General features: G+C 41.3%; 1 protein-coding gene across 2 annotated transcripts; it reads right to left on the reverse strand.

Moving 5' to 3' along the window:
* Positions 1-1,816: 1,816 nt before the first annotated feature.
* LOC112971849 (trifunctional purine biosynthetic protein adenosine-3-like) lies at positions 1,817-26,512 on the reverse strand. 2 transcript variants are annotated; one of them, XM_026077658.1, is made up of 21 exons: positions 26,344-26,512; positions 25,444-25,539; positions 24,609-24,783; positions 22,824-22,935; positions 22,132-22,191; positions 21,142-21,267; positions 20,318-20,405; positions 18,814-18,899; positions 18,118-18,286; positions 15,687-15,918; positions 15,457-15,551; positions 14,606-14,715; positions 12,348-12,546; positions 11,542-11,793; positions 11,127-11,279; positions 8,306-8,512; positions 7,124-7,267; positions 6,666-6,796; positions 4,018-4,159; positions 2,707-2,822; positions 1,817-2,089 (listed from the first exon to the last, which is right to left on the reverse strand). In XM_026077658.1, the coding sequence occupies exons 1-21, from the start codon at positions 26,510-26,512 to the stop codon at positions 1,817-1,819; spliced, it is 3,135 nt and encodes a 1,044-aa protein (XP_025933443.1). The 2 variants fall into 2 exon arrangements, with proteins under 2 accessions (XP_025933443.1, XP_025933444.1); XM_026077659.1 differs by having other exon boundaries at positions 7,124-7,264; positions 26,344-26,488.
* Between the last annotated feature and the right edge of the window lie 800 nt (positions 26,513-27,312).

The following is a 27,312-nucleotide window of genomic DNA, read 5'->3' on the forward strand; positions in this document are numbered from 1 at the left end:
CAGATAAGAAATAAGCCTCCCACAAAATAAAGGTTTTATTTAAAAGCAGCGACTCTCTGGGTTAGGTGATCATTCAGTCAACACAGAGAAAATGGAAATTTTCCTGCCACTGCAAGTCAAGCTGGGTATGTCTTGTTCTGCTGATTTCAAGGATGAAGGAAGGAAAATGCCTGTAATCTGGAAAGGGTGTTCCTAGTCCCTTTAATCAATTTTTTCCCCCTCAAGATCCAGAAGTTTTAATGTTAAATTCTGGGATTCCTGTCTGCTCCTCCTTTCAAGGAGTAGGGGAAAGTGTTTGGATTTACCATCAGTATACACTGATAAAACATCCTGACAAATAATCCTTGCAGGGGAGTGAGTTTGTTTTGTTTTGCCTTCTAAAAGTTGCCTGCCATTGTTTGCCTTTGGATCTTCTGCTTGGCAGCTCACTAGACATCTGTACTTGTTAAAAAGGCCTACAAAGAGATTTTATTCAAACAGTAATTTCCCTGCCCACTTTTGCCTATTTGACAGCACCACACCAGATCAAAGTGCCAGTAGCAGCAATTTTGGAGTTTGTCAGTCAACAGGAATTAAACATTTTAAGTGAGGGTTGAATTAATTAACATCACGTACCTCCATATTACTCTCACACAACCACCCTGTGGGTGGAAGTAGTCCAGTGTAGCTTGAATAAGCATGGCTTCAGTCACAAACACTAGAAAATATCACTAATACTCAGTGCTACTGTTTGGCTTTTAGCTACCTCAGACCCTCTCTACAGGTCCACCCTGCAAGCAGCTGAGGCTGGCCCCAAACATTTGTTACTGCACCTCTCCTGGAGGTTACGGTTGCCACCTCAAAGCCCCGGGAACCCAGGAAGTGTTCCTTGTCCGCTCCAGGGCAAAGGCTGAGCGGCAGCCAGGGGTGCTCTGTACTAACCCCACTGAGTTCACACAAATACTCTAGCTCACAGGAGTCGGTGGTGATGCCAAAGCATCAGGGAGCAAAGGGACATCTTCAATGGCTCCAGTTAGGTCTGAGGGTTGTGGGCATGGGCTTGGCCCCAGGGGAGGGGACCAGCAGGGCTTCTTCCCCCCATAGCCTCTTTGACTTTTCTGTGGCTTGTGACACCATCACGTGCTCTCTTCTAACAGAATTTGTAACCGTCTCCTTATGAGGAACCTGGCATTAATGCTGGCTCCAACGCTGGCACATGTTTACACGTCCTCCTCCCCTCCATTCCCTGAGGAGCTCCCACAGTGATGGGGCTCACAAGGACAAGGTCCTCATAGGCTCCCACCTCTTCCCACAGAACTACACAGGTGTTCCTAAGCCTCATTCACCCTCCCTCCTCATGCCAGGCTGGGTCCCAGTTCTGACCTGCCCTGACATGTTTGGCCTTTTCCGTCCGAAAGGAGCTGGTCACCCTCTTGCAGCAGCACAGGTCCAGTTTGTGGTTGCTTTGTTTAGCTCTGGGTACTCTGCAATGTGATACAGCCAACAAATATTGATCCTTCAAAAGAATTAATTTCCCTCTGAAGCATTAGGCCATCTTCCCAGCTTAACCCCCCACTGCCCTCTTTGATTTACAACACAGTATCTTCTTTATAGATCAAAAAACAGAACAAAGAAATTCAAAATCTGAAATGCCAGTCTGGCTTTCCCAGCCAATTTTGCAAAAGAAGTGTAACTAAACCCATAAGCTATGGGAAATAGACCACGGCTCAGAATGGAAACGTGTGACACTGATACACCTGAAGTCAAAGAGAAGCACATCCACGGGAAGGAAGGAGGAGGGAAAGACGAGAAGAAAGCAAACCTCTCCTTAACCTAGCTACACTGTGTTGTCGTCTTGTGGCTCTGGAGCCACAAGAGAGGAAGCGCAGCCTCTCTTCTCTTCCTGAAGACACAGACTTTGGCCCCCTTGTTTCCAGCAGGCTTTACCATCAGCTCCTAACTGCACTGCTCCACTGGCCACCAGCTGCAGGGCAATGGGAAAAGCCCGGCACTCAGCTTCTTTAACCCTTTCTGACAGCGTCTCCTCAGTGTCATCTGCCTTCACAGACACAGGCTCCTGGTGGATCACTGCTTTTGGACTAGATTCCTCCTAAAATGGAGATATTGAAAGTCTCTTAGGAAAGGCTGGTTAATGGTGTCAGGAAGGTTACGGATGATGTGGTTTGTGCAGAGAAGGTCTCATGAGATGTATCAGTAAGAGTATCTGCAGTTGTGTGCAGGAGGCTGAAAGTAAGTCTGGAAAGGCTTGCCACCCACAAATTAGGGGGTAGAGTGGGAAGAGAGACATGGGCTAGCAGATGCAGAGAGCAGTTTGCTGAGTGTAGGAGAGACTGAAGAAAGCCGGTAGTGCAAGGGAAGAAGAGATGACCTTGGGAAGCCACAAGCAAAGGGGCAAGGGGTTAGAAACAAGACAGACAAAATGACATCAAGGGACAGGGCCTGCAAAGGGCCTCCCCAAACACACAGAGTAAAGCTTCAGAGGGTTCCCTGGTGCTGCTATATTGGCCTGACTTTGGCCACCCCAGTCCCAAGTTGTCTTTCCAAATGAAGTGTAACAACTCCCACACCTTCCTGTTTCTACTGGTAACTTTCCCAGGATTTTCACACACTCCTTTTACTTCTTCCTGCTTCTGCCTTCAGAAAGGAAAGAAAAAAAAACAAATCTTTTTCCATAACTTACATACCATTAGGCAAGAGGACACTTACCAGGACGAAATGCACTGTGCAGCCTGTGACTTTGAGGTCCGTTCGCAGGGCTTGCTGATGGGCATTTCCACCTTTGTTTGGTGGGAAAAGCGATGGGGAAGCATTCAAAATTTTCCCTAGGCATCAGTTTGGGAGGAGAAAAAAAAAATCAGTTTGAACCGAATTTCCTTTAAAAATAAAAGTGAGATGTTATCATCAATTCAAAACAACAGCATCTGGCACTACTCGAGTTCAAATGGTCCCAACAGCATTCAGAGTATAACAGACCATGTTCAGCTTAAAAAGCAAAAATACAAGTGGTGTTAAGATCTCTGAGGAAATCTAAGGAAGTGTTACTCTGATCTGAGGAGGGATTACTTTTCCAGGGACACAAATGACAGTGTACAGGCTTTGGCACTGGTCAGGCAAACACACTTCAGTTAACGCCAAGGATCTCATTTGCTTTTGCAGCAGAGGATGGGCAGCTGGAATCATAAGGCTCTCTCTCTTCCCCAGTGACCAGCCCTAGCGCTGCAGATGAGGGTCTTGGAAGCTGAGGACTTCATACTCTGCAGCCTCATGCTCAGCCACTGCACAGATGGAAATTATTTTTCAAAGGAAACATAATTCCCAAAGGAGCCTGTCCAAGTGCAATCTGAATAGCGAGTGAATAGCTTCTGAGCAAGGTTTCAACACTGACTCAGTGCCCAGAGCCAAGAACCAACAGGAGTGTGGCCCTCCTCTGCTGGCCCAGAGCATGCGTAAGGGAACACAGCAGAGCTACACTTATTCGGGGTCTCTCATAGCGTTATTTCCAGCACAGAGTATGGAGCAGTGCTATGCTGTGCAGCTGTTATGGCAACACAGGAGGGAGATGCACTGAGAAATCAGTCTCTCTCCCACTTTTCTGAATAATAACTGCAGGGAACAACTTCTGCACAGCTCCTTGACAAACAACACAATTATGCTGCCTATCACACTAATGCAGACAGAACCAAACTTCTACCTACCTGCTCCACAGGCATTTCTCCTTTCCAGTAGGAAGACAGACAGACCAACTCCATGACAATGATTTTCCCCTTTGTTACTCATTATGCCAGCACAGGGTGTTTCTCTGCCCCTGCACAGCCAGACTCCTAGCACTGACTGGGATGAATAAAAGCATATGGTAGCCCCACTGATCTACATGCAATCAGATGCAGAGAAAACCTACTCAGTGTCAGCAAGACTGTGAGAGATTTATCCGAAAGATGAAGAATTACTACTATGTACTTCTGGCAAGACCAAGCATCTGTATTTTCATTTCTCCTTTACAGAATTATAATTTCTTACCTTTCCATTTTCTGAGAAAAGGACTGGACAAAATTCTCATAAATCCTGAAAGACATATCAGTTCAACAGARAATTCTTCAAGAACTTGGTCAATTGTGCTGTCAAATTCAGAGCGGCTCCCATACAACTTATGATCAATCACCTAAAACATTAAAACACAACAAAAGCCCTATCAAGGAAAGTAACTTTATGCAAATGGCAGCAGCTACATGGGCAACAAAGAGAAAAGAAAACATTAATTCCAGGACACTTGAGGATTTCAAGAGCTGTAAGTTTGTATGTTATTCATATAATATACATATAAATCCATATAACATTCATGTAAATATTCCTGGGAACACCCAAATCGCTTGCTAGCTAACACAGGCTGTTCTGCACAGGATATTTTCCAGTATATGTAGAAAGTCTAAATGAGGAGAAGCCAACTATGAAAAGAGAAACACATGGGTAGTACAGTATCGGGGGGGGGGGCAGGAAATAAGGGGGAACACATCAGAAGATATTGACCTCTCACTCCAGATTGTCTGGCCAAAGACTAATGTAAAATAGTAATGAATTAACAACATGACCACCAGCCTTTCTACGGTTGTTTACTGAAATTCATGAAATTTTAAAAATTCACAAAATTTAAAAAATTCAAATCTACAAAGACAACAAACTGACCAAACATTCTGTGTAATGGTAGGAGTTGAGTCTTGTTTCATTTCTACTCCTCCCCTTAGCTGAGGCACCCAAGAATCACAGAATCACAGAATGGTTGAGGTTGGAAGGGACCCCTGGAGATCATCTAGTCCAACCACCCTGCTCAAGCAGGGTCACCTAGAGCACTTTGCCCAGGATTGTGTGCAGATGGCTTTCAAATATCTCCAGAGAAGGAGACTCCACAACCTCTCTGGGCAACTTGTTCCAGTGCTCTGTCACCCTCACAGTAAAGAAGTTTTTCCTCATGTTCAGATGGAACTTCCTGTGTTTCAGTTTGTGCCCGTTGCCTCWCGTCCTATCGCTGGGCACCACTGAAAATAGTCTGGCCCCATCCTCTTTACACCCTCCCTTCAGGTRTTTAAACCTATTGATCAGATTCCCCCCTAARTCTTCTMTTCTCYAGGATGAACAGGCCCACCTCTCTCAGCCTTTCCTTATACAAGAGATCCTCCAGTCCCTTCATCACCTTAGCAGCCCTTCACTGGACTTGCTCCAGTATGTCCATGTCTCTCTTRTACTGGGGAGCCCAGAACTGGACACAGCACTCCAGGCGTGGCCTCACCAGGGCTGAGTAGAGGGGGAGGATCACCTCCCTCGACCTGCTGGCAAAGCTCTTTCTAATGCAACCAACCCAGGATATCATTGGCCTTCTTGGCCATGAGAGCACATTGCTGGTTCCTGGTCAACTTGTTGTCCACCAGCACTCCCAGGTCCTTCTCCGCAGAGGTGCTCTCCAGCAGGTCAGTCCCCAACCCGTACTGGTGCATGGGGTTATTCCTCCCTAGGTGCAGGACCCTGCACTTGCCTTTGTTGAACTTCATGAGGTTSCTCTCCACCCACCTCTCCAGCCTGTCCAGGTCTCTCTGAATGGCAGCACAGCCCTCTGGTGTATCCGCCACTCCTCCCAGTTTCATATCATCAACAAACTTGCTGAGGGTGCACTCTGTCCCTTCATCCAGGTCACTGATGAAGTTGAACAGGGCTGGACCCAGTACTGACCCCTGGGGGACACCACTAGCTACAGGCCTCCAACTAGACCAAGACAAGTGTTGATTCAAATAAGGGGATAACAAAGCTGTCACGCTATTAACTGTGAAAAATGTGAATGAATTTTGACATAATCTTTTTTTCCAGAGATGAGTCTTTATACTGTCAGAAAAAACATACCATGTATCCAACTCAGCTGTTAGGGAAGCCTGCTGAAAACTTTTCAATGCCCAGAGAGGCTCTTAACAGCATTTATTCCCATCTGAACAGAGCTGTACAAATGAAAACTGTTCAAAATTTTTAAGTGTCAGAAAGATGAGTTCTACATGTTCTACACTTTGCCAAATACAATGACATGATGTGATTCTCTTTCTGTAGCTTTGTTTTATGAAACAAACCAGTGAAAATTTCCATAACAAAGTGCTACTTTACTGACCAAAGGTAGGAGAATGAGACTTATTTGGTGTCACTGAAAGTGACTGAGCACAACATAAGACAAATCTTTCTAAGAAGTGATCAGCCAAGAAGACAACATGCTTATGTGTTTCACAGAGCCAGAAGTCTTACCAATTTCTGTTAAAATTGTAAGCTTCATGGGCTATGGTCTCAGTACCAAATCAGCAAAGCACTTGTAAAAGTAGAATGTAAGCATACTGACTTCAGTGTGATTTAAGCACATCTCTAGATGTAGACACATGCTCATTTGAAGTTTCTTCCTAAATCTGGACTGCAAGGCTCACTGATGAGAAGGGAAAGACACTCACTGACTCCAGTGAGCACTGCRTTAAGTCCCTGCAGCTTTCAGTTCTGTCTCTACTGATAGCTTTGACAACTTCATGCTACATCCACTTACCACATGAAAATGTAAAACATGAATTCATACCAACCATTTAATTAAGATCTACAGATTCAGTATGAGTGAGTTGATGATAAAAAGGAAAGGAAATGGGTGCCTTTACCCTGGTGGGAATTCCAGCCCGGGCTGCGTTTCGTAGTTCTTCTACCCCAGGCTTGTTGGAGATGACAAGGACAACTTCAGCAAAACTGCCTGGTTCTTTTGCATAACTGATGAGAGCTGCAAGGTTTGTGCCTCAAATAAAGAGAGAATAAACATTCATGAAACAGATGAGCATTTACGTCACAGAGAAGCAGCTCTCAGTTCCGTTTATATCCCAAAAATCTTGGTTTCAACAACTGAGCAAAAAGAAGAGGACTAAGGAATTTGTGCACAAATAATGCTCATTTGTTAAGCAGTACAGGATATCTTCTTGACTTCTGGTCCAAATGCAGCCCTGGTTTTAGAAGGCTCCATAGACTCCACTGAAAAAAAGTGAAGGTGGATGCACCTATATCAGGGCTGAACTCAACCTCTCCTTTGTAGGGACATTTTCCTGTGTGATGATAAATGCAAGCTCACCTGTTCCAGAGACGAGAACAGCTACTTTAACTTTGTTCTTTCTGGGCTGGTGTGGACTCTCTACATCAGCATTATTCAGCAGACGTTGGGGGCTGCTCAGGTGCAGAGCTTCAAGAAGATTCTCGACTTCAATGTGAGAACCTCCTTCAAATATGTGAGGAAAGCGTTACAAGTAAAATACCTCAGATTTTATTTTTCCATCAAAATCTACTTTGTATAGTTCACTAATGAGAAGTTTCAATCAAGAGAAAACCTATCAGCAATGACTTTATGCCAATGCTAACTCAACTACAAAAACGTTTACTACTCAAACCAACTCACACAAGTAGCTGTGCTGATCTCTTTTATGTTACTCACTTGCAGAATTGTCTGCAAGGACCTAGGTATGGCAWAATCTTTTCAAGGATTCTCCCCATCTTTTATACTTGCCTTCCTTCTTCTCTCATACTGCAAAATTAAACTAAAATTATGTTGATGGAGCTGAGGTTTCCTTTTGGCTGCCCAAACTGCTCCCCAAGCTTCTTGAGGACAGAGGGGTTTTCGCTCATGTCTTGCTGACAGTCAGCCAGAGGACAWACCAGAACAAAGACTTACCATCATATATGACTAAACGCAACTACAGCCTAGCCTTGATCTTTACACTGGATCCATGTGAGTTGGAAAGGGATTGGAAAGGAGGTGGGTTGATTACAGTGATTGTGGTAAAATATAATCCACTAAATAATGTTAGAGTCCTACACACAGTCATCAGAGGGATTTACTCTAGTCTCAAGCAGGTACCTAGGTAAGACATTGTTCAAGTAATGTCACTCTGGTAACAACTTATTCACTTCTCCCTGTATTTAAGAATGAAATCTAGATGTGAAGGGTGCCAACTAGCTTCCACCCTAGTGAAATGACARGGAAAAGATTTGAACTACACAAACCTTGCAATAAGGAGACTCCTCAGCGCCTACAGACCTGAGGACAAGCAGTACCTCCCAAGCAATGCTCAGCACTTTACACAATCACACTCTAAAACAACTTACCTTGTACTGACAAACAAATTATATTGTGCATCCCTAAGGGCCTAGGGGAAACCCCTCTGAAGAGGGGAACAGGAGAATTTGGTTACACTTTGAATGAAGCCATAGCCCACTGACATTTTTTTTGTCTTCATTTCCAGTTAGAACTCCTGCTAACCTGTGTGACAAGGGGTAACAACTTTCCCGATCAGCCAGGCTTCCTCATGCCTCTGTATATCCTTGAGAACATGTTGAGCCAGCTCCTTCTGCACAACCAAGACTGCACCGATCCCACAATTAAACGTCTGAGCCATCTCCTTCTCAGAGAGGTTTCCCTCTTTGTAAAGCCAGCAAAATATGTCAGGAATCTTCCAACTGAGAGCATCTGAAAAGATTAAAATTTGTACAGGGTCAGCACAACTGTTTGTTATCCACTTTTTATTATATACAATGATGGCAGTATCATAGAAGAGCTGAGACTACTTCTCTCTATTTTAAGAATACTGCCCAAGGAGGACACTAGCCAACTTCCACTCAAGTTTATGGGTGCTGTTTAGCTAGAGGTTTCTAGATATAATTTATGCAAGCTGATGGGCGAATGAAGAGTTAACAGGACTGAAGTTTGTCAATTGATATGCAGAAGAACTGATAGCACAAGAGCTAACGTGCACAAAGCTGTTGAACAGAGGACTTAACAGGACTAAAGAAGTCTACCAATCGATATGCGCAAGGACTGATATGCGCAAGGCTGCGGAATGATTAACAAGACTGGAAAAGTGAAGTCTGCCACCTGCAATCTGCACGGACCCCCGGGGAGGGGAGAAGCAATACGGAGGTGTTGTGGTCTTGCCTCGCTAGCAGGGTCCCCCCAAGCAGACAAACAGACAGTCCTGTGATTGTGAAACTTGCTAAAAGTCAGCAAAAGCAGTGTTTGCCCAGAGCCCCAGCCGTATAAAAAGAGACTTGGGAGCTAGGAGAGTTTGAGCAGGGACGGGAACGTGACCTGATCATCCTCTCCGGCTGGACCGTGAGTATTCCCCCCCCTCCCCTTTTCCTGGGACGCTGGGGTAAGGTAACTCCTCGAGGTTGAGAGCCCTCTCACTAGGAGAGTGAACAAGMWAGCTTTCAAGTAGGGATAAGCAGTCCTTCCAATTAATAACGCAGTAATCGACGGTTTCAGGTTATCCTTTCTAAATTAGTAACTGATGGTTTTRTGYTATCCTTTCTAAATTAGTAATCGCATTATTTTAATGGATGTTACTAATCCAAGAACTTGTGTGAAGAAATAAACATCTTTTTTATTATTATTATATTACTGTCTCAGTCGTTGCTATCGAACCTTCATAGCATGACAGCATGACACAAGCTAAGACTTCACTAGGCTTTGTCATGAGAACATGTAGGAAATGATGGTGAATTAAAACGCACTCATTCCTGATCAGCCAGAATGACTAAGTAACAGATCACTAGCACCTCTTCCATAAGAGATAAAGGAACTGTGGGACAAATCATCTCTGGCTTCTTTGAACTATTTAGGCAGTTCCTGCTTTTCTGTTTTGAAGAATCAATAGTTAGTGTAAGGGTGTGTACTCAGGTGGGTTGATGGACAGATTGGAGAACCACAACTCAGCGGCTGAGTGGGAGCAAAACTGACTGCAGACCTGGAACTTCACCACAGGTCTTCGAGGCTGTGCTAGGTTACAGAGTAGAGTGGGGCAGACTGATCTACACAYGGATGGGAAGCATGGAGGGGATTTCACAGTGACCCTACTCATGCAGGCATGGCCTCAGGTTGTCTGTGGAAAGCTTGATGCCATATATTTGCCATCTTGATTTCATTTTAGAAAATTCTAACAATCCTTAGGGCTTGTTATTTTGTCTGTGGTTCCAGGCACCAGTAAGCTGTGCACCACCTTAGCAACCCGGGTTTATTTGCCCCTTTCTAATTTTGTTCTAGTGAAAGACAGACAGACACACACCCTCCTCCACCTGCAAGATTTGGACTCTGATGAACACATTTGTTTTTACTATTTTGAACTTATGAATGCTTTTCCCAATTTCAACTGCAACGGAAATGTTCTACCTTAGCTAAAGATGTCAAATGGTAATCTGTTGCCTGATACCTGATTTCTGTAGATTCGGGGATGCTGAACAGATCAAATTTCTCAAAGAAACCAAGATGAAAGTTTTAGCAATGGGGAAGCTACCTCCTACCATAAAATTCCATTAAATGACTCACACTGTGACTTTACAGAGGCAGTTCTTATCTGTGAGCTATCTGTGCAATTGTTTGTATGTGGGGTAAATTTTTTTCTCTCTTGGTCTTCTCTTCTGTCACTGCTTCTTACCTTTTTTGTTTGTCTTAGCTTTTGTGTTTCTGGGTTTTTTAGCTCAGCTGTTCAGTAGCAGAGGCAAAGTTACTGTTAGCTCTAGCTGAGAGAAATTACAAGACAGAGAGATGCTTGTTTTTTCCACAATTAAGTTTGATGCAAGATCTTCCCTATTACGAGCCTGATTTTGAATCCCACACTTTGTCGAGCTGAAATCAATTCATCTGAAATTGCACAGGCAAGCTTCTATGTCAGACTACAATTTTCCTGGAAAACTTGACTGATATTAGGCAAAACATTTGGGAGATACAGAGACATTTAGAAAAGTGGAGTGATATCACTTTCTAGACAATTTCCTAATGTTTATTTTAAAGAAAAGTCATGACTCAAAACTGTCTTGACCAAGAAACTCCTTTTGTCCTAGAGCAGCTGCCTACACACTCTCCTCAAATTTCCTTTCTCCAACAAGAAGGTGGTACCTATCAGCTGATACTTACTTAAAATAGGAATGTTTTGGGCATGCTGCTTGGAAATGCATTGACTTTGGGTCATTCAGTCTCCAACTCTATAGACATACCCTTCTAAGTGCCTTTATAACCGAAGCTGAAAAATCAGGTCCATGTTATATATAAATGTTGTCAAATAGAAACGTTCGTCTTTGATGCTTACCAAGGACTGCGCTGACGTGTTCTGGCAGGATTCTGGAGATGCCCTCCAGCAACCCCTCCTCAGCAATAAAGGCAAAAGCCTTCACGTGCCCTGAGCGAAGGACAGGAAGCAGAGATTGACTGTACATTTTTGCTGGAGTCAGCAGTATTTCTCCTGCAAATGTAAGTGATAATGCAATCAATTTGTTTAAAATTCTCTGAGCAGGTTCCCTTCTGCTTTCTGTGGCAGACAGCCCTAAGAAGTGGCAAACACTGCTGGTCCGCTCTTCCAAAACTGAGGAAGCAAGACTACATACCTACCCAGAAGACTGACTAACCTAATCCATGCTGAAACAAGCAACCCTTGGCAGTATCTAGTTATGAAGATGTCTCAATGCAATTCATTTGCAGGTTTGCTTTTAAGAAAGATATTATACCTAGAGTCTTGCCACCACATCCACCAGGTGCTGGAGAGGAGTAACGTAAGGAGGACATTAAGAGAATCTTCCTTATGATGCTAAAGCCATGGCCATGAATCCCGGAGGAGGCCAGTCCAATAAGCACATCCTCCTCATCAGCTCTCTGCAGCCCCAAGTACATCTGCCCTCGCTCCACTGCGCCAACCACAAAGCCAGCCAGATCGTACTCTCCAGAAGAATACATGCCAGTTAGCTCAGCCACCTCCCTGCCTAAGTGGGGAGAGAAAGCAGTCAGTACTGGCTGTAAATGTGTTTTATATTAACTTTAAATCGATGGCATCTTCTAAAATAGGCAATGTATCCAGGACTGCTGCAGAGATGTGCAACATGCACATTCAGATGCCTTTTAAAAATCTTTCTTGGTTTCTTACCTAAAGGTTTCAGCCAAACAAAGCTTCATGAAGTTACCAAAACTTTTTTTTAATTTAATGCTACTTATCTGACACCTCTCTGCTATGAGTGAACATCAGAGAGGGAATGAAAATATATTAGCACTTCAAGAATGTGAGGCTCTCCTTTGTACAAGGATAAATAAGGAGGAGTCAGGATCCAAATGTGTGAACGGCAAAAATTAGCCATTTTTCCTTGCTGACCCATTTTAAAGATGCAGGAGAGTTTGAGCCCAAAGGCTTGCCTGTTTTTTCCAAACACAAGCCAACAGGTTTAATGCCACATACTGCTTCTGCCTACAAATTTTATTTCACTAATAATCATTTTAACATCAGAAACTTAAAAAAATCAAAGCAGAAGAGGAGTGTTCATACCCAGAAAAGCGCATCCTGCATTTTTGCAAGCTTCAGCCATTCCTCCTTTGATTGTTTGAGTCACTTCAACATCAAGTTTGCCACAGGCAAAATAGTTGAGAAAGAAGAGGGGCTCTGCTCCTTGAGCCAACATGTCATTGACACACATGGCAACCAGGTCCTGACCTACGGTGTCATGTTTCTTACATGCTTGTGCAATCTGAAAAACATGGTGGGAACCAGCAGAAGTGACAAAAGATATGCAAAACTCAGACTCCTTGTCAAATAAACATTGGTCAGTCATTTAAGCAGGAAGCATTTAAGCAGGAATCTTCTCTTCCCTGATAAGAATCACAACAGAAAATACACACAGAAGATATCTAGTAGATCATCTAGTTTAAATGTAGAGAAACCAGCTCATTTTCTTGCAGAGAAAAAAAATTGTTTTGTTTTTTGAAACATTAATTCAAATTCTAGCTCCACCTACCCAGAAACTCTCATTTTGTGTTGTTTGCTTGTTTGCTTGTTTTTTGGGATATTATGTCGATCTAGAATGAGAGATGTCTAAAAGCAATTGGAAATTCCTGGGGCATCCAACCTACAGTACAGCCCAGCAATTTCCAAAATTAAGGCCAGGTTGCTCATCACTGTGTGTTCTGCTGTACTTTTACCTACTAATTTGACTGGGCTACACAGCAAAACTCAAAGAATGTCATTAAGTAGTTTTCTTCTTCAAGTCCCTAAGGTAGGAAAGGCCTCAGTCTCACCCTCCTCAAGGAGTCTTTTGATCCTAGGCATCTCATGTTGTAGATGATAACGTGGGTCTGGTCTGTAGGTCCCTTGAAAGGCAGATCTTACATAATGCAATATCCTATTTCCCTCAGGAAGGCTGCTATTGGGTTTTAAAAAAAGTTACCAAGGTGTTTGCATCCTACCAATAATGAAACCTGATCCAGATGTTATTGAAGGCTTCTCTAAAGTGGTGACACTTATACCACTGTAACAGAGGTTTTCACACTGCCAGGGATACACCAGAGTAATTCTGTTTGTGCCAACTGCTGATGTAGATAGATACACTGCCACACAGCTTGCACAGTGCAGTTTATCGCTGTTAGCTACCACTTCAGGGTCTGAAATAGGACAAAGATTGTATATGTACAGATAAATTCTCAGGGTAGCTACCTTCTACTTATACAACTCCATCAGTACAGTTATACCAGCACAGAAAAGTTCAGTACATATAAACGGGCAGGGGAAAAATGCAGATAAAGACTATCGTCAGATTTAAAATGGCAACATATCAGCACCTAAACAAAGTCTGAGTTTGGTTTACAAGCCTGATTTCTTTCACAGGCTGGTGGATTTAGAAGCACTATGGAAACCAGCCATCCCACATCTTTTGTTGCATTGTAACATCTCCCTCCCACTGATGCAGTAACAATTCAGACAGGCACCAGCCAACTTTTTCTTGGCTGAGGAAGGGTCTTGGGAAGGGTCTGTGTAAACACAGTTGGGAACAGCTCTCTGCCAAGTTTAAGGAACAAAGACTCAAAAGAGCCAGCACCAATCAGTTTTTCATGCTCAGAGGTGTTCAAGGATGTAAAACGGGAAAAGACCTTCTGGATTATTATGTTCACTCTCCTGCTGCTGCAGGAAGCCACACCACATCATCCTGCTCCTACAGGTATAAACACCAACTTGAAACAAGTTAAGTTGCTGTGCTTGACTAGTGAAAGGCAGCCTCAGATTTCCCATTCTCTGGCGGCTGAAAGCCTCCTATTTTCCATTATGAATATGTTCTTGGCTCAACTTGTCCTATGTGTTCTTGTATAATTAGCATCCTTTAGCTATTTGTTTCTATTTCCTCTCAATGTCTCCTTCCCCCATCCTTCCGCCCTGTGCCATGACAGAGGCAGTCATACTGCCTCTCTGCACACAATTTATTAAGCTCAGCCTGACAGTAATCATCTTAGCACTTCTCTGTACCAATTCCTCTCTAAACTGGCCTTTCTCAAAGCCAATGGATCCTCTGTTTCATAGCAGAAATTCTGGTTCTTAGTTCCTCAGTGCCTGGCTAAATATATTATTATCATTTCATCATGAAATATCCAGGACCTCCACATTATCAATGACATAAGCACAGGACTTGCCCAAATACCATCTACAAAGTTCAAATGACCAGTGTGGTGGACCTGTAATGTCTTTCTAATGCTCATAAGGGTGCGGCATTTAAAACAGTCTCGGAAGCTAACATGAGCTATAGTCAAGTTGCGAGTTACCTGCAGTTTGGGTCCAAGGCCTTTAGTTCGAGATACCAAGATAGGATCATCATAACCAGATGCTTTCAAGTCAAAGAAACCAGTAAAACCTCTTACTTCTGAATGACAGCCTGCCAAGTATAAATACATGGGGGATCATTCTTAAGGGAAATTAAAAAAACCCAAAACACTCACCAAGGCACAGCAAATTATGATTGATTGAAGAAGACAGCACTGTGTCCACTGACAGCATTGTGCCCACTGACAGAAACACACATGGCTTTATGAAGCATAGACCCCAAAATTGCATATTTCATGATGTTCTAACTAGATCTTCATTGTTCTGTATTTCTGACCTATGGATTGTGTATAGCAAAGGTTAAAGCATTCACCAAATTGTTAACAGCTCGCTTTTTTCTTTATGCAGCTCATTTTTCAAAGGAGGAAAAGAATAAGAAATTTTCCTCAGTGGATCATTGCTGAGAGTAAAGGCCACAGTCTGAAGAGCAAATTACAAGTTCAGTGATTGCTAGCCACACCCTAACAACTGCTTGGATATTGTATGCATACATACAACTGGTAGGACCACTTCTGTCCAGTGACGTACAAAACCACTCCATTAATCCATGAGTTACTCTGCTCACTAGATTGCTCTTGGACAACTGCAATAACCCCTGTGTGAAGCCAACTGTTTTAATTAAGCAAAGGAAGAAGGATGAGAAAGAAATAAGAGCTTTCTTTCTTAATGGTGACTGCAGCCCAGTTTCTCAAGCTCTGTTTCAATGCCAGGAGATCATCTGAAAACTCCTAAGAAAGCAAGCCCTATTTCATTCAGTATACTGAGAAAATTCAAAGACAGTGCCTAATCTTACCTGATTTGGTACCACTTGCAACTGATGTGTGTGGCTGATGAATCAAAACATCACTGGTTATAGTTTCCACACATCTCTCCTTGTATATCAGACCTCTGCAGAGAGGAAAGGGCATGCTAGCAGCAATAGTGATATTTTCCGCACAGACCATCATTCATCACGCAAATACGAACAATATACATAAAACTTTGGACTAGCTTCTATTTCTGCTAGTGCCTTTGCTTACATACAGAGACTGTTTGAGAAGCCGTATACCCCGATGGCCAATGTCCTTCCTGTAAGTGGCACCCTTGAAACGTATGGCTGCTACTCCCCTGTTGGCTTCTCCCAGTGCTTTCATCAGATCCTCCTTAACAGCAGTGATGGAGAGGACTCTGCCACCACTTGTCACCACTCTGCCGTCCTTCAGCGTTGTGCCAGCATGGAACACCTGCAGCCCTAACTCTTTGGCTTGAAGCAGCCCTACAGAAGCAAAAGGAGCTCTCTGAGTACTTTGAATCACATATAATGTTGGCAAAGCAGTGAAGATTCAAGTCCTTTCTTTAGTCAAGGGACAAGAAAAATGAAACTTTCCACCTTCCTCTTCCCCTGAGAAACACTAGCCAGTGAAGGCTATCCCAGTTCACTGGCCCTGAGCCTGCCTTCTGAGACAGCCATCCAGGACACACACGAACGGAAATCAAAGAGACACAGTAGGACATATAACTGTTCTGAGACACAGCAAAACTGTGCTGAATATTGTAATTGTGAATAATTTGTGCAAGGTTTTCCTGTATGAAATTATTCCTCAATTCATAAGAATTTACTGCTTGGAGTCTCCCTTCTCCTGGATATTAAATCATTAGTGTTCATGTTAGATCAGCACCACCCTAACTGTCCTGCTGTGCCCGCTCCACGCAGTTCCCCACCACATTTGCAATTGATGCTCTACAAACACTTGCAGGTAGCTGTCTGATGGCTAAAACTAATGACATATTTTGTTCTTTTAATTTCTGTTTCCATATATTTTCCTGTTACAGGAAAGCAAAAGTGCTCAGAAGAGTTGGGTTTTTTTTTTTTTGATTCATATTTTAAGATGATAAGGGAAGGGGAGGAACTACTGCCACTCTCTGGGAAAAAAAGTACAGTTTTCCCCTTGCTATCAGCTAGACAGATTTTACAAATGATGAAAAGGAACCTTTATACTTGCTGGAGGTACAGTGTGTTGCACTACCATATCACTGCCCTGACAAGGTCAAAGCTGAGCCTTAACTGGCCTTGCTGCAATGTAAGCCTAACTCCTTCCCATCATGTTTTAATGAATACTCCAGAATAAAATGATTGTTAAACCATTGAAATGGGGGATAACAATGTGAAAAAATAGAAATAAATGAAAAAAAACCCTACAATTCCAGGGGCCAAAAGTATAATAACGAAAGAACGGACTGAATTTCATTGTTTTGACCATCTTTTTTGTGATTCACAGGCAGGGTAGTCTTATCACCTCACTCCTAAAGGTATCAATGCCAACTTGAAAGAAGTTAAGTTCCTGAGTGTTACTAGTGAAAGGTAGCTCGCTGACAGAGGGGCTGAATCAGTTGTGGGGGGAGGGGGGTTAGTTACAGAAATGCACAATTTCCCGGAATATCACTGACAAAACAAACTACAGTCAGTGACTGAACTAGAAGAGGACGATGAGGGAAGAAAAAATGAGAGCAGAAATCTTGACAAAGGAAAAAATAATATAACATGACTTCCTCTCTGGCTGATAGAAGGTAGCTGGAGTTCTGAAAAAAATAAGGTGGCCTTGATAAAAGACCAGCTCTCTGGGTTGTTCTGCACAATGCATAGTATTGGACTGGTAAGGCAGAAACTAAGGGGAGAAGGAAATAGTTCTGCAACAGTTCCCTCTATTTTTTAAACCAGCTCATAAAAAAAAAAAATCCTAATGATATATCAAAACACAAGAATTCAATTTTAACCTCAAAATAAATTTTAATCTAAAGTCCATATGCCCACCTTCCCCAAAACCCTTCAGTCCCTATAAAGTGGAGGTCCTATAAGGGTTCCCGGTCTTTTACATGTGTTACACAGCAGCACATGCTTTTGTTCGCCCATCATCTAACAGCCCTGGCTAGCCGGCACAAGGGAATAAACCAAGCTGATGGAGGAGGCACGCACCACTCCTATTATAAAGGCCACAGGTCCCAAAGTTTCATCCTTATCGCTTGGTCAAGCATTAGCTAAGATAAGCTGACCCTTACCTCCCCACAAAGGAGCAAAGCTAGCAAAAAGCAGTTATGAGCATACAACCTGTGGTCCATGTTTCCAGCACAGTTTGTGGAAGAACTCTATAGGAACTCATCAGGTTTTTTCTAGGAGGACATAATGCCCCATCACCTTCTTATCTCAGCAACAAGCTACAACCTGATATTTTTGGAATGATGTAATTTTAAACATCTAGACCCTGTGCTACTTTGGTCAGGCATGCATTTCAGTTAAACGATATTAGTAAACAGCTACTCCTTCTACAAGGATAAAGAATGACAGGTGAAGGCAGATTCTGATGACTCTGTGAAGGGGGATGGAGAAAAGCAATATAGCTTTCTGGGAGAAGAGGTAAATGCAAACTTATCGAAGTGCTAGGCTGAAATTAAATAGTAAACAACCTACTGAAGTTACCTGTTACCTCCATGCCTTTGTCATAGTCCCCTGGGTATCCTGTACTTGCCATGACCACACACACAGCTGTACTATTTTCTGACCAAGCTGGCATGAAGCTACATAGTTTGCCATCGATCGTTGCTTGAATCACTTCATAAAAATCATTTTTAAGCAGTGGAAGAATTACCTGCAAACAATTTGGAGAGTGATAGGAGTTAATTCTTATTTTGCTGACTTGTTCAAATTCAACTTAGAGAAGTAACTTAAAGAAAATTCAGTATACAGAGAAAATCGGTATCTGACAAACTGAATATACTGTATTTTCCTATACTGTATCTGTAGATTTGGAAAATATCAGTGAACATTAATTAGTAGCAATTCTTTGCAACAGGTAGAAACTCACAACACAGCACAGGAGATTATGTAGAAGGAATATGAATCTAGGCCCCCCTCAGTCTGTTTCCATCCATAAAAATAAAATCTTAGCAACAGCTTAACTTAACTTAAATTCTTTAACTAATTAATTCACAGAAGCTGACTAGCTAAAACTTTAAGTTACCGCACACACTGTCTAAGACATTCTCATTCAGATCTGCATGTTGAGGAGACAGAAGACATAAATCCAAACACATTACTCAGTTTCTTTAGCAGTTAACTGGAACAGTCAGAGGTGAAAAATGAAGCACTTTTAAGTTTCCAGCATCTCTCACTCACCTGGCACTGAGGGTCACCAAACTGACATTTAAAGTTTAAAATTTTCACGCCATCTTTGGTAAGCATTAATCCTGTTTGCAACACACCTTAACAGAAAGAACACAGCCAAGTAAATGAATTTAAACACTTACTTTTCAAGGACTCCTTAACATGCAACAAAATATTTTGGAATGTGGGATGCATTTTTGCAAAGGGAATTAGCAGCAGGGATTCTGCAGGTAGTTATACTCAAGCCATAATAATTTCACACTAGCCAACAAAGTGGCTAGCAGTAACATGAGGAGTACTGTGTCTCATTTTAGACTGAATACAACGGAAAGCAACCTTTCTGCATCAGAAAGCAAGTTCTGCCTCCTGCTACAGTCCTCTAATTTCAGATATTCAGAGATCAAAACAAATTGAAAGGATAAAAAAAAAACAAACAGTTCCCACAGAACTCCATTATGCAGGCCTTACTTTTGTGTTGGTGTTGGTTTGGTGCTTTTTACCACAAAGTGCACTATCGTTACATATAAATATTTCTGAATTTCAGGAAGAAGTGCCAAACCAAAATTCACTACAGATACTAACAATCAAAAATAAGCAAAACTTACTGAAGTTGGTATTCTGTAATTTCTGTTGCAATACACATATGCGATAATCTAGAACTGGCCTTTCGTTGTATATTCAGGAAACTAATCCTCAGATAACGACAAGCGTTAAATATTAAACTCTACAAAGCATCAGGTCCTCCATCATCATCCTGAAAATGCTCAACACCCACTAATTTCTTACTGCAGATTCAAGCATTGTAAAAAAAAGTTACCAAATAGCAGAGGATACTTGGCATCTTCTGAGACTGGAACCCAACTCTACATATATGTTATACTCATATTCTTCTCTACCAAAAGCAGTCACTTGCATGAAATGACAGCTGTGAGCATCAGCTCCCTTTTTCAAAACAGTCTTAAGACCAAGTTCTTAAGAAAATTTTTATTACTGTGTATAGGAGTGAACAGTACAACCAAATTTAAGTATAAATTATACCTCGAACTACAAAGGGTCTGGTTGCAACTATTTTAAAAATAAAAATTATTTCAACAAAAATACAATATGTTTTATAGCCCAAGATTATACAGATTGAGTGTTTTCTAGCTACCAGGATTCATTTCTTTTTGAAAGTTAACAGTTGTAGCAATCAGATGCAGGCTCCCACTGGTTAACACTGTTTACAAATTTCCCACATTCCAGCTGAGGTTTCTGTTTCATAGTTAATAATCCATCCCTCCAGTGTCTGCACATTACGAAAAAAAAAACAGGCATGATAAATCACCTAAAATGCCATCTGGAAGAAAAATGAAAGTTCTTCTCTCCAAAGGAAGAGCTATAAACCAAATCAGTGAGGGTTAACACTGCATGAAAAATGAACTTTTTTCTTTTGACAATACTATTTGGAATTCAAATGTAAAAATGAAATGTACCTTGTTATGACTTTACCTTGTTTTTCAATTGAATGCTTACTTACCTACATAAGCTGTTCCTTCTTGTCTCATACTATCAATAACATGTTGAAGGATAGCATCACTGATTTTCTCTAGAAGAACTTCTGGCACCTGACGATCAACATCAAACTGATTGAGACAGGGATGACATTTGCCGGACTAGCCCAAAGGATCTGGAATTACTGGGGTAAGTGATGCCTCAGCTACGTTTCCTGCTGTCCCACTCCTATCTGGCATAGTCCTTGTGTCAGGGTGCTGCTGCCTTAATGACAGACACACTAACGCTGTGCCTCCTAAGGTTTTTTGTTTGGTTCCTTCTTTCAATAATAACACTTAGGCCTTCTTTAGAGGGACGACTTTAAGGAGATTTGAGACACTGGCAATCTGGGCTGTACAAATAAAACAGTAAGACTGTTTTGGTTTGTTTTGGTTCGGTACTTACAGAAAAACACAGTAATAACGCACTTGATCAGCACATTTAGAACAATGCAGCTAGCTTTAAGAATCAACAATAAACCTAAGTTTACGTTCAAGATAAAAAGACTCCAGGCCTGCTGGGAGTTTTGCAGGGACATTTCAAGTAATGCTAATAGAAGCAGAGAAACACCAAACTTAGAAGTAATGGAAAAGATAAGAGAGAGACCGTTCCTCAGAACACAGCTTCATGAAATCTTAAAGAATGACTACGAATGTTTGAGCCCCGTGTTGACTTATGAGAGCAAAGCATCAATCAACTCCAGAAGAAATTCCACCTATATCATAGAAACAGGATTGGGTCCTAAAGGAGACACACTAACCACAGGTATGATCACCCTTCTTGCAGGCTGAGGTGGGAGGACTGCTATACCTGAGGCACTGGGCAATAAGCTCCCATCCCTCCAGTGTTTGGGCCCTGGTCGCCATCCAGTAACCGCTTGTGGGCCTGGGCTGGGGGCATTGAGGCAACAGTGACACCATCCGTGAAGCACAGGCACTGTTAAGAAATGCACACAACACAGAAAGCACAGTGACAGTGTCCCGTCCAAAGGGAAGTTAACACTGCAGGTCACAGACTGAGACTCTCCTGCCAGTAAAATATAGGAATCAAAGGGAGAAAGCAATGGGATACATTTATAGTGCTGCAAATCCACTGACTTGAAGGATTCTTTGAACTTTTTTTTCTTTTTTTTTTTAATTGATTGAGAAAAATGATGGCCTTCATAAGAACTCCTTTTGGGTGAATTAATATCTTGACTTAGCACTCATTTGGAGGTTTGCTTACCTCAAGGCATGCGAATAGTCTTCTTCAGCTTGACAGAATTACTCATATGTTTGAAGTTAAACATCTGTGTTTGCAGGACTGGGGCCTGAATGAGTGTGAGGTATTTTCACTGCAGAACAAACCTTGCACAGAGAATTCATTTTCAGTTTTCATGTAGCATATAGCCCCCTGATATATATGCTTAAGTTTTATCCTGCCACTGAGTAATAACCTACAGCAAGAAAAGTGCTAAAGTAGGCGCTAAGTATTAGCATAAAATTAATTATGTAACAAGAATTACAGAGGTAAAAGTCCATGCAAGCATGTTTTAGGTCAGCCTAGAAAAAAAGATTAAATTGCATCTAAAAAGAACACCATTATTGCCAGTTTATGGCTAATATAGAAGAAAATTCTACTCACAACTTATATTAATTAATATGAGATAAAATTGCTTAGCTTGCATATTTATGTAAGTGCCAAATAAAACACAAAAACTATTTGAAACAATAAATGTGTGTGTTTATGCATACAGAGTAGCAATAATACCAAGGAATAAAAGCACATGACCATACTGTTAAACCAAAGTTGAACACATACAGAAAGCTCTTCCCCTTGAAGAAGTTCTTCAATGATAACCATCTCTCCAAACATTCTGTCCTGCAGAGAAAAAATCTTCAGTTACTAAACATGACATCTACTAGCTAAATCCTCTCTTCTCTTTCTTCTAACAGAAAAAAAAGGACGTATATAAAAAAAGCCAGCCTACTTGAATTCTGGTATGTTGAGCAAAACTAATGGATCTCATTCAAAGATGAGGGAGGCACATCGAAACGCACCTTATTTGACTCCAGAAGCCAACGGAAAATGGAAAAGCTGGAGGGGCAGGGAAGTGGGACCCAGTGCTGCAACGAGAGAGCAGACACAAACTCCACAGAGCCCTGCTCAGTGCCCACTGTCTGGGACAAACATGAGGAATTTGAGGATGCCACCCAGAGAAACTCCTCAGTACCCATAAAGACAAGGAACAAGGAGAAAGTCCCACAGTGATCGAATCTGACAGATATGTGGACTGAAGTATGCCTAGAGAATACATATAGCAACACAGCAGCAATGCAAATTTTGGTGCAAGTTTGATGGATTCGGTTTCCAAGTCCATCCTGCTCTTAGCCAAATGGGTGAGCTTGTGCTGAAAATACTTATGTCCTACAGCTGAGCTCACAAATTCATTCTGCACAGGGCACAGAAAATCAAGAATTGGATTCCTACTGTTTAAATAAAGGGCTCTCCACCTGCATAATCTCTTGGACAGCTCTGCAGGCTTCTTCTTTGCTGGCTGCAATAGTCACTTCTTTTCTAGCAGCAGGGCCCCTCGCCCGTACAACTCGTGCAGGAAAGTCTGTGCTTTAAAAGAAAGCAAAAGTGAGATTCCGGTATCCCTACTGCATCCAGTGAAAGGCACATTTTTATGGTGAATGCCTCCCATATTCTTCTCTTTTTCTGAACAGTCAAGGAATAACACATTAGAAAAGTACATTCCCTGCTAACCCATCTTGTCAGGGCTCTTACAGACTCATCACAGGAATGTGGACTGGAAATGCAGGAATTCTACTGTTGGCTCTGACATCAACTCAGTGTATACACCTGGACCACTCACTTAAACTTTAACACCTCACAACTTCTTTTCCCTCTCTACAGTTGGGACACTATTTATTCCTGCTGTAGGATTGGAAAGATGAATTCACAAATGATTTATAGGCTTATAACACCAGACTTACAGTACATAAACCTATATACCATTATGGAAACTCGTATTATGGTTCTGAGATTAAGGCTGAGTTAGGTCTTGCTCGTAAAGCATATGTTAAAACTAGCATATTAGCAGTGTATCCCCAGAATTGTTCCACTTACTCTTGAACACAAACTAAATTTGGAGGGGAGAAAAAAAAAAAGGACTGTAAGGACCGTGTGACATTTTAACTACACTTTATACATTCACTGCTCTCCAGTTTGTGGACAGTCAAATGAAATGTCCCTGTCAAAGAGCTGATTCATCACACTACTAGACTATTATCTGACACAACATCCCATTCCCTTCTCCTTTCCACACTATGATTTATATTAGGATCAATCTCAACCCTAGATTTTACAAGTAGCCAAAGAGCTGTTCACACAGAGCTCCTTTCCTCCACAGCTTGGTGTGTCCACCTGAAATACAGTATTTCTTTTTGAGTCTTAAGCATGCTWACGGAAATAAAAATTGTTGGCATGTTTCTGCATATGGCAATAATACAGACTAAACGTTCTTACAGAGAAAGTCTCAACAAAGTCAGAGATAAGGCTGTTTTGTTTTTTGTTAAAAAGTTCCACCAGATTACACCACATGAAATACGTAATAGCAAAGACAAGCAGTCTATGAAACTAATACACAGGCACAGACAGTGTAGATGTAGCTGAACACGGCAGCTGCTTTGTTCTGTGGCAGTGGACTATCACTGCTCTAGACCAAAACAGCCACAGCAATAAACTACTGTCCCAAAGGACTCCCAATGACTCCAGAAGCATTACTGCTCAAAGCAATTGCAGAGATACACAGTTACATTTCTCTCCATGTGTAAGAGAGATGCTGTCTGGCCCTGAAGAAATAAGAGTGTGATCCTTACCTTATGAGTATTTGATCAGTCCTCCCCAAACCACACCACAGATATATTTTGCTATTTGTTTGTGTAGAAACGACCCTTGCCATTACAGAACACAGTTACTGAAAGATTTGTTGAAATATTTTTCTCTGCAAAACATTCTTTTCTTTTAAATGGCTAAACAGTGTCCTCGAGAAGCCAATCAAAGGGAAAAAGCTGTGATCTGTGAACAGAAAAATCAACCTGCTCAGGTGCCCTGCACCTTGACCATCCTATATCTGATTAAAAATCTAATTCAATAATAATCAGTAGCTATTTGAAAAGTTCAATGTTTGAAAAGAAAATACTTCCTCGCTAGTTCTAGGCAACTATGATGAGTGAAGGCCAAGCATACAGATAACTTGACAGAGAAGGAATTTCCAGTGTCAAAACATTTACCTGGTAATAAACCTGCAAGCTTCTTGAGGATTGGTGAAGGCTTTCCATCTTGCTGTTGGGATTCCATGCCGATCCAGAAAGGCTTTGGCAAAACTGGTATTGGACTCCAGCTGGGCAGCTTTTGCAGACGGTCCAAAACATCTAACTCCAGCTGCTCTCAAGTCATCAACAATCCCTAATTATCAAAAATACCAAAAGAACAAAGTCATCTGTTCAGAAACATCCAAATCATTCTAATATAATGAAATTCTAGCAACTGTTACACTCTTCCTTGTCTTAAATAGCTAATTCTTCCTTAAAACAATGTTCTGAACATCCAACAATCCGTTTCACCACTTAGTTTTAAGAGGTCTTCAGCTCTTCATTTTACTAAGTACTGTCACTGTGACCACCCCATGACTACAGCTGGGACTGCCCAGTACTTCTGTTCACTACTTAAGTCGTGGAGATCTTACTGTAATACATTATAATCAACACTAGTAATGACTGGTGTAGGGTTGCACAGAGCAACAATCTTAGGACTATTACAGGAAAACTCTGTATAAAGGAAAGCACAGCAGAACACACAAGAACAGTTGTAATCATTACAGATTCTTGAATCTGCATAGTTTCCTCTGACAATTTCTATTGTATAAAAAGCAGCATACAGCTATCAAGCCAAAAGTTTAAGGTGATTACAGCTTACATTTACAAAATACTGTAAACCGCTTTCTTGCATTTTTCAGTTTAATTATGGCAGTGTACAGCTGCGCAGCTTATGATCTTAATAACATCATTTTAAAGCAGAATTCAAGGTCCTGACTTTTCCTGTCAAAATAATTTATTTCAGCCTTACCAGCTGCCAAAAGAGCTTCTTGTCCAACTAACACAAGTCCAATGTTATGATCTTTGCAGAACTGGGTAACAATAGTATGATTGCTGACTAACACAGCTGAAAAGGAAAAGGATGTATAATTAAGTTACAGTACAAAGCTTAAACAACAGATGGAAGATGAGAATGTCATGGTTCCATCGCCTTAAATAGTATGATTAAAATATTGAAATAGACTACAGCCCGTGAAGGGCAAAGTAAAACAAACAATACATTAATAACAGAGTCCAGAATGAACAGTGAACATTTCCAATCTGCATTGATGTTTTTTAATATACAATCACTAACTTATTAACTATATTCTATTTGCTATATGTAATCAATATAAGCTTTTAAAAGCTGCTTATCATAATAGACTAGCACCTTTAAAAAATGAAATCATAAATTCATAAGGAAACAGTTCAACACTTGAGCACAGATTTATTCAGTGCCAGAGGATGACGTAGCTAAAATTAGCTGAGCAGCCTGGGCACAGACCAGAGAAGTTTCTATCTGGAACTTAGTATCTTTAAGACCTCTGTTTCTCTATTAAGTTTGGCTGAAATTGGTCAGTGAATTCAAGCATGACAGTGGGAGGAAAGAGATGAAGTGTGGAACTATACAGTCTCATATAAGCCTCACTTCTGAAGAAGCTAGGCTAAAAAGACATACAATATGATGTTTTACCCAGCAGTTCTACAATCAAAATCATCAAAAACAAAACCTCCAGAAAAAATAAATGTCTTAAATAATCTGTGGTACCAGTAAAAGAAAAGAATGATTGTTAGCATGTACTGACTCAATGCAAATATGTTAAGTTTTGCTTCAGTTCCAACACCTATATGACTGATTGCTTGCAGAATATTTGACTTTTTTCCTTTTTACCTGAATTTGAAATTTTTCCATTGTCAGCTGTTCCTGCATTTCCTGGAGCGACAAACACTTGTTTTACATGTGGAGACTGGGCCAATTTCCAGGCCAGAGCGTGCTCTCTCCCTCCACTGCCAATCACAAGCACCCGATCAGCCATTAGCCTGTGCAAACCAAGAATCATTACATATAGTACTATATATTTATTTCATGGAAAAATAAGCAAAAATATAGAAGTGATTTCTCTCTCAGCCACTTATAATTGGTAAGTAATCTCAACCCAGTTCTTATTAGAAAGGTACCTATATACATCAGAACAAAGTGACTGCACTACAAGTGTCATTGGACGGTCACAGCATTCACATTTTGCATTACACAGAGACCACAATTAAATCACTGAGAAATTTTCCACTTGTTTCAGCACAGTCAAGATTTCTTTTCTTAAGTGTCCAGGCTGACACAACCTTATCTTGACTAGTTCTCATCCAGTCCTTCACACAACTACGACGGAGTATTGACAGGACAGGACAGAAAGTTTCATACAAATGCTCTAGGTAACTCACCAGAGAAGCATACTTCAAACTGAAGACTGCAGTCAGTCCAGGAACTTTTATGAGCATACACATTTTCAATATTAAATGGCAAAAACAGTTTTCAGAACAACAGATTTTATACTTTGACAATTGCTAAGAGGGTGACTGCAGCAGAACAGCATGCTCAATAAAAGAACAACTGTTAATTTCACTAGTACACTGACATTTAAAACAGTTTCTCAATAATATTTCTGGGCAAATTAGTTTTGATTTATTTCAGAAACATTATCATACCCAATGCAGTTCACATCTGCAAACTTAATTTTTCTGTATGTGCTGAATGTGGACAAATGTCAGAAAGAAAAACAATCTCAGAACATGACCTTTAACGAAGATGCTAATGGCATAAACCAGTCCTTATCCAGGAAATACCTAATGAATTAAAGATATC

This window comes from Apteryx rowi, unplaced genomic scaffold (assembly GCF_003343035.1).
Source record: "Apteryx rowi isolate R43461 unplaced genomic scaffold, aptRow1 scaffold_46, whole genome shotgun sequence".
NCBI classification, from domain to species: Eukaryota; Metazoa; Chordata; class Aves; order Apterygiformes; family Apterygidae; genus Apteryx; species Apteryx rowi.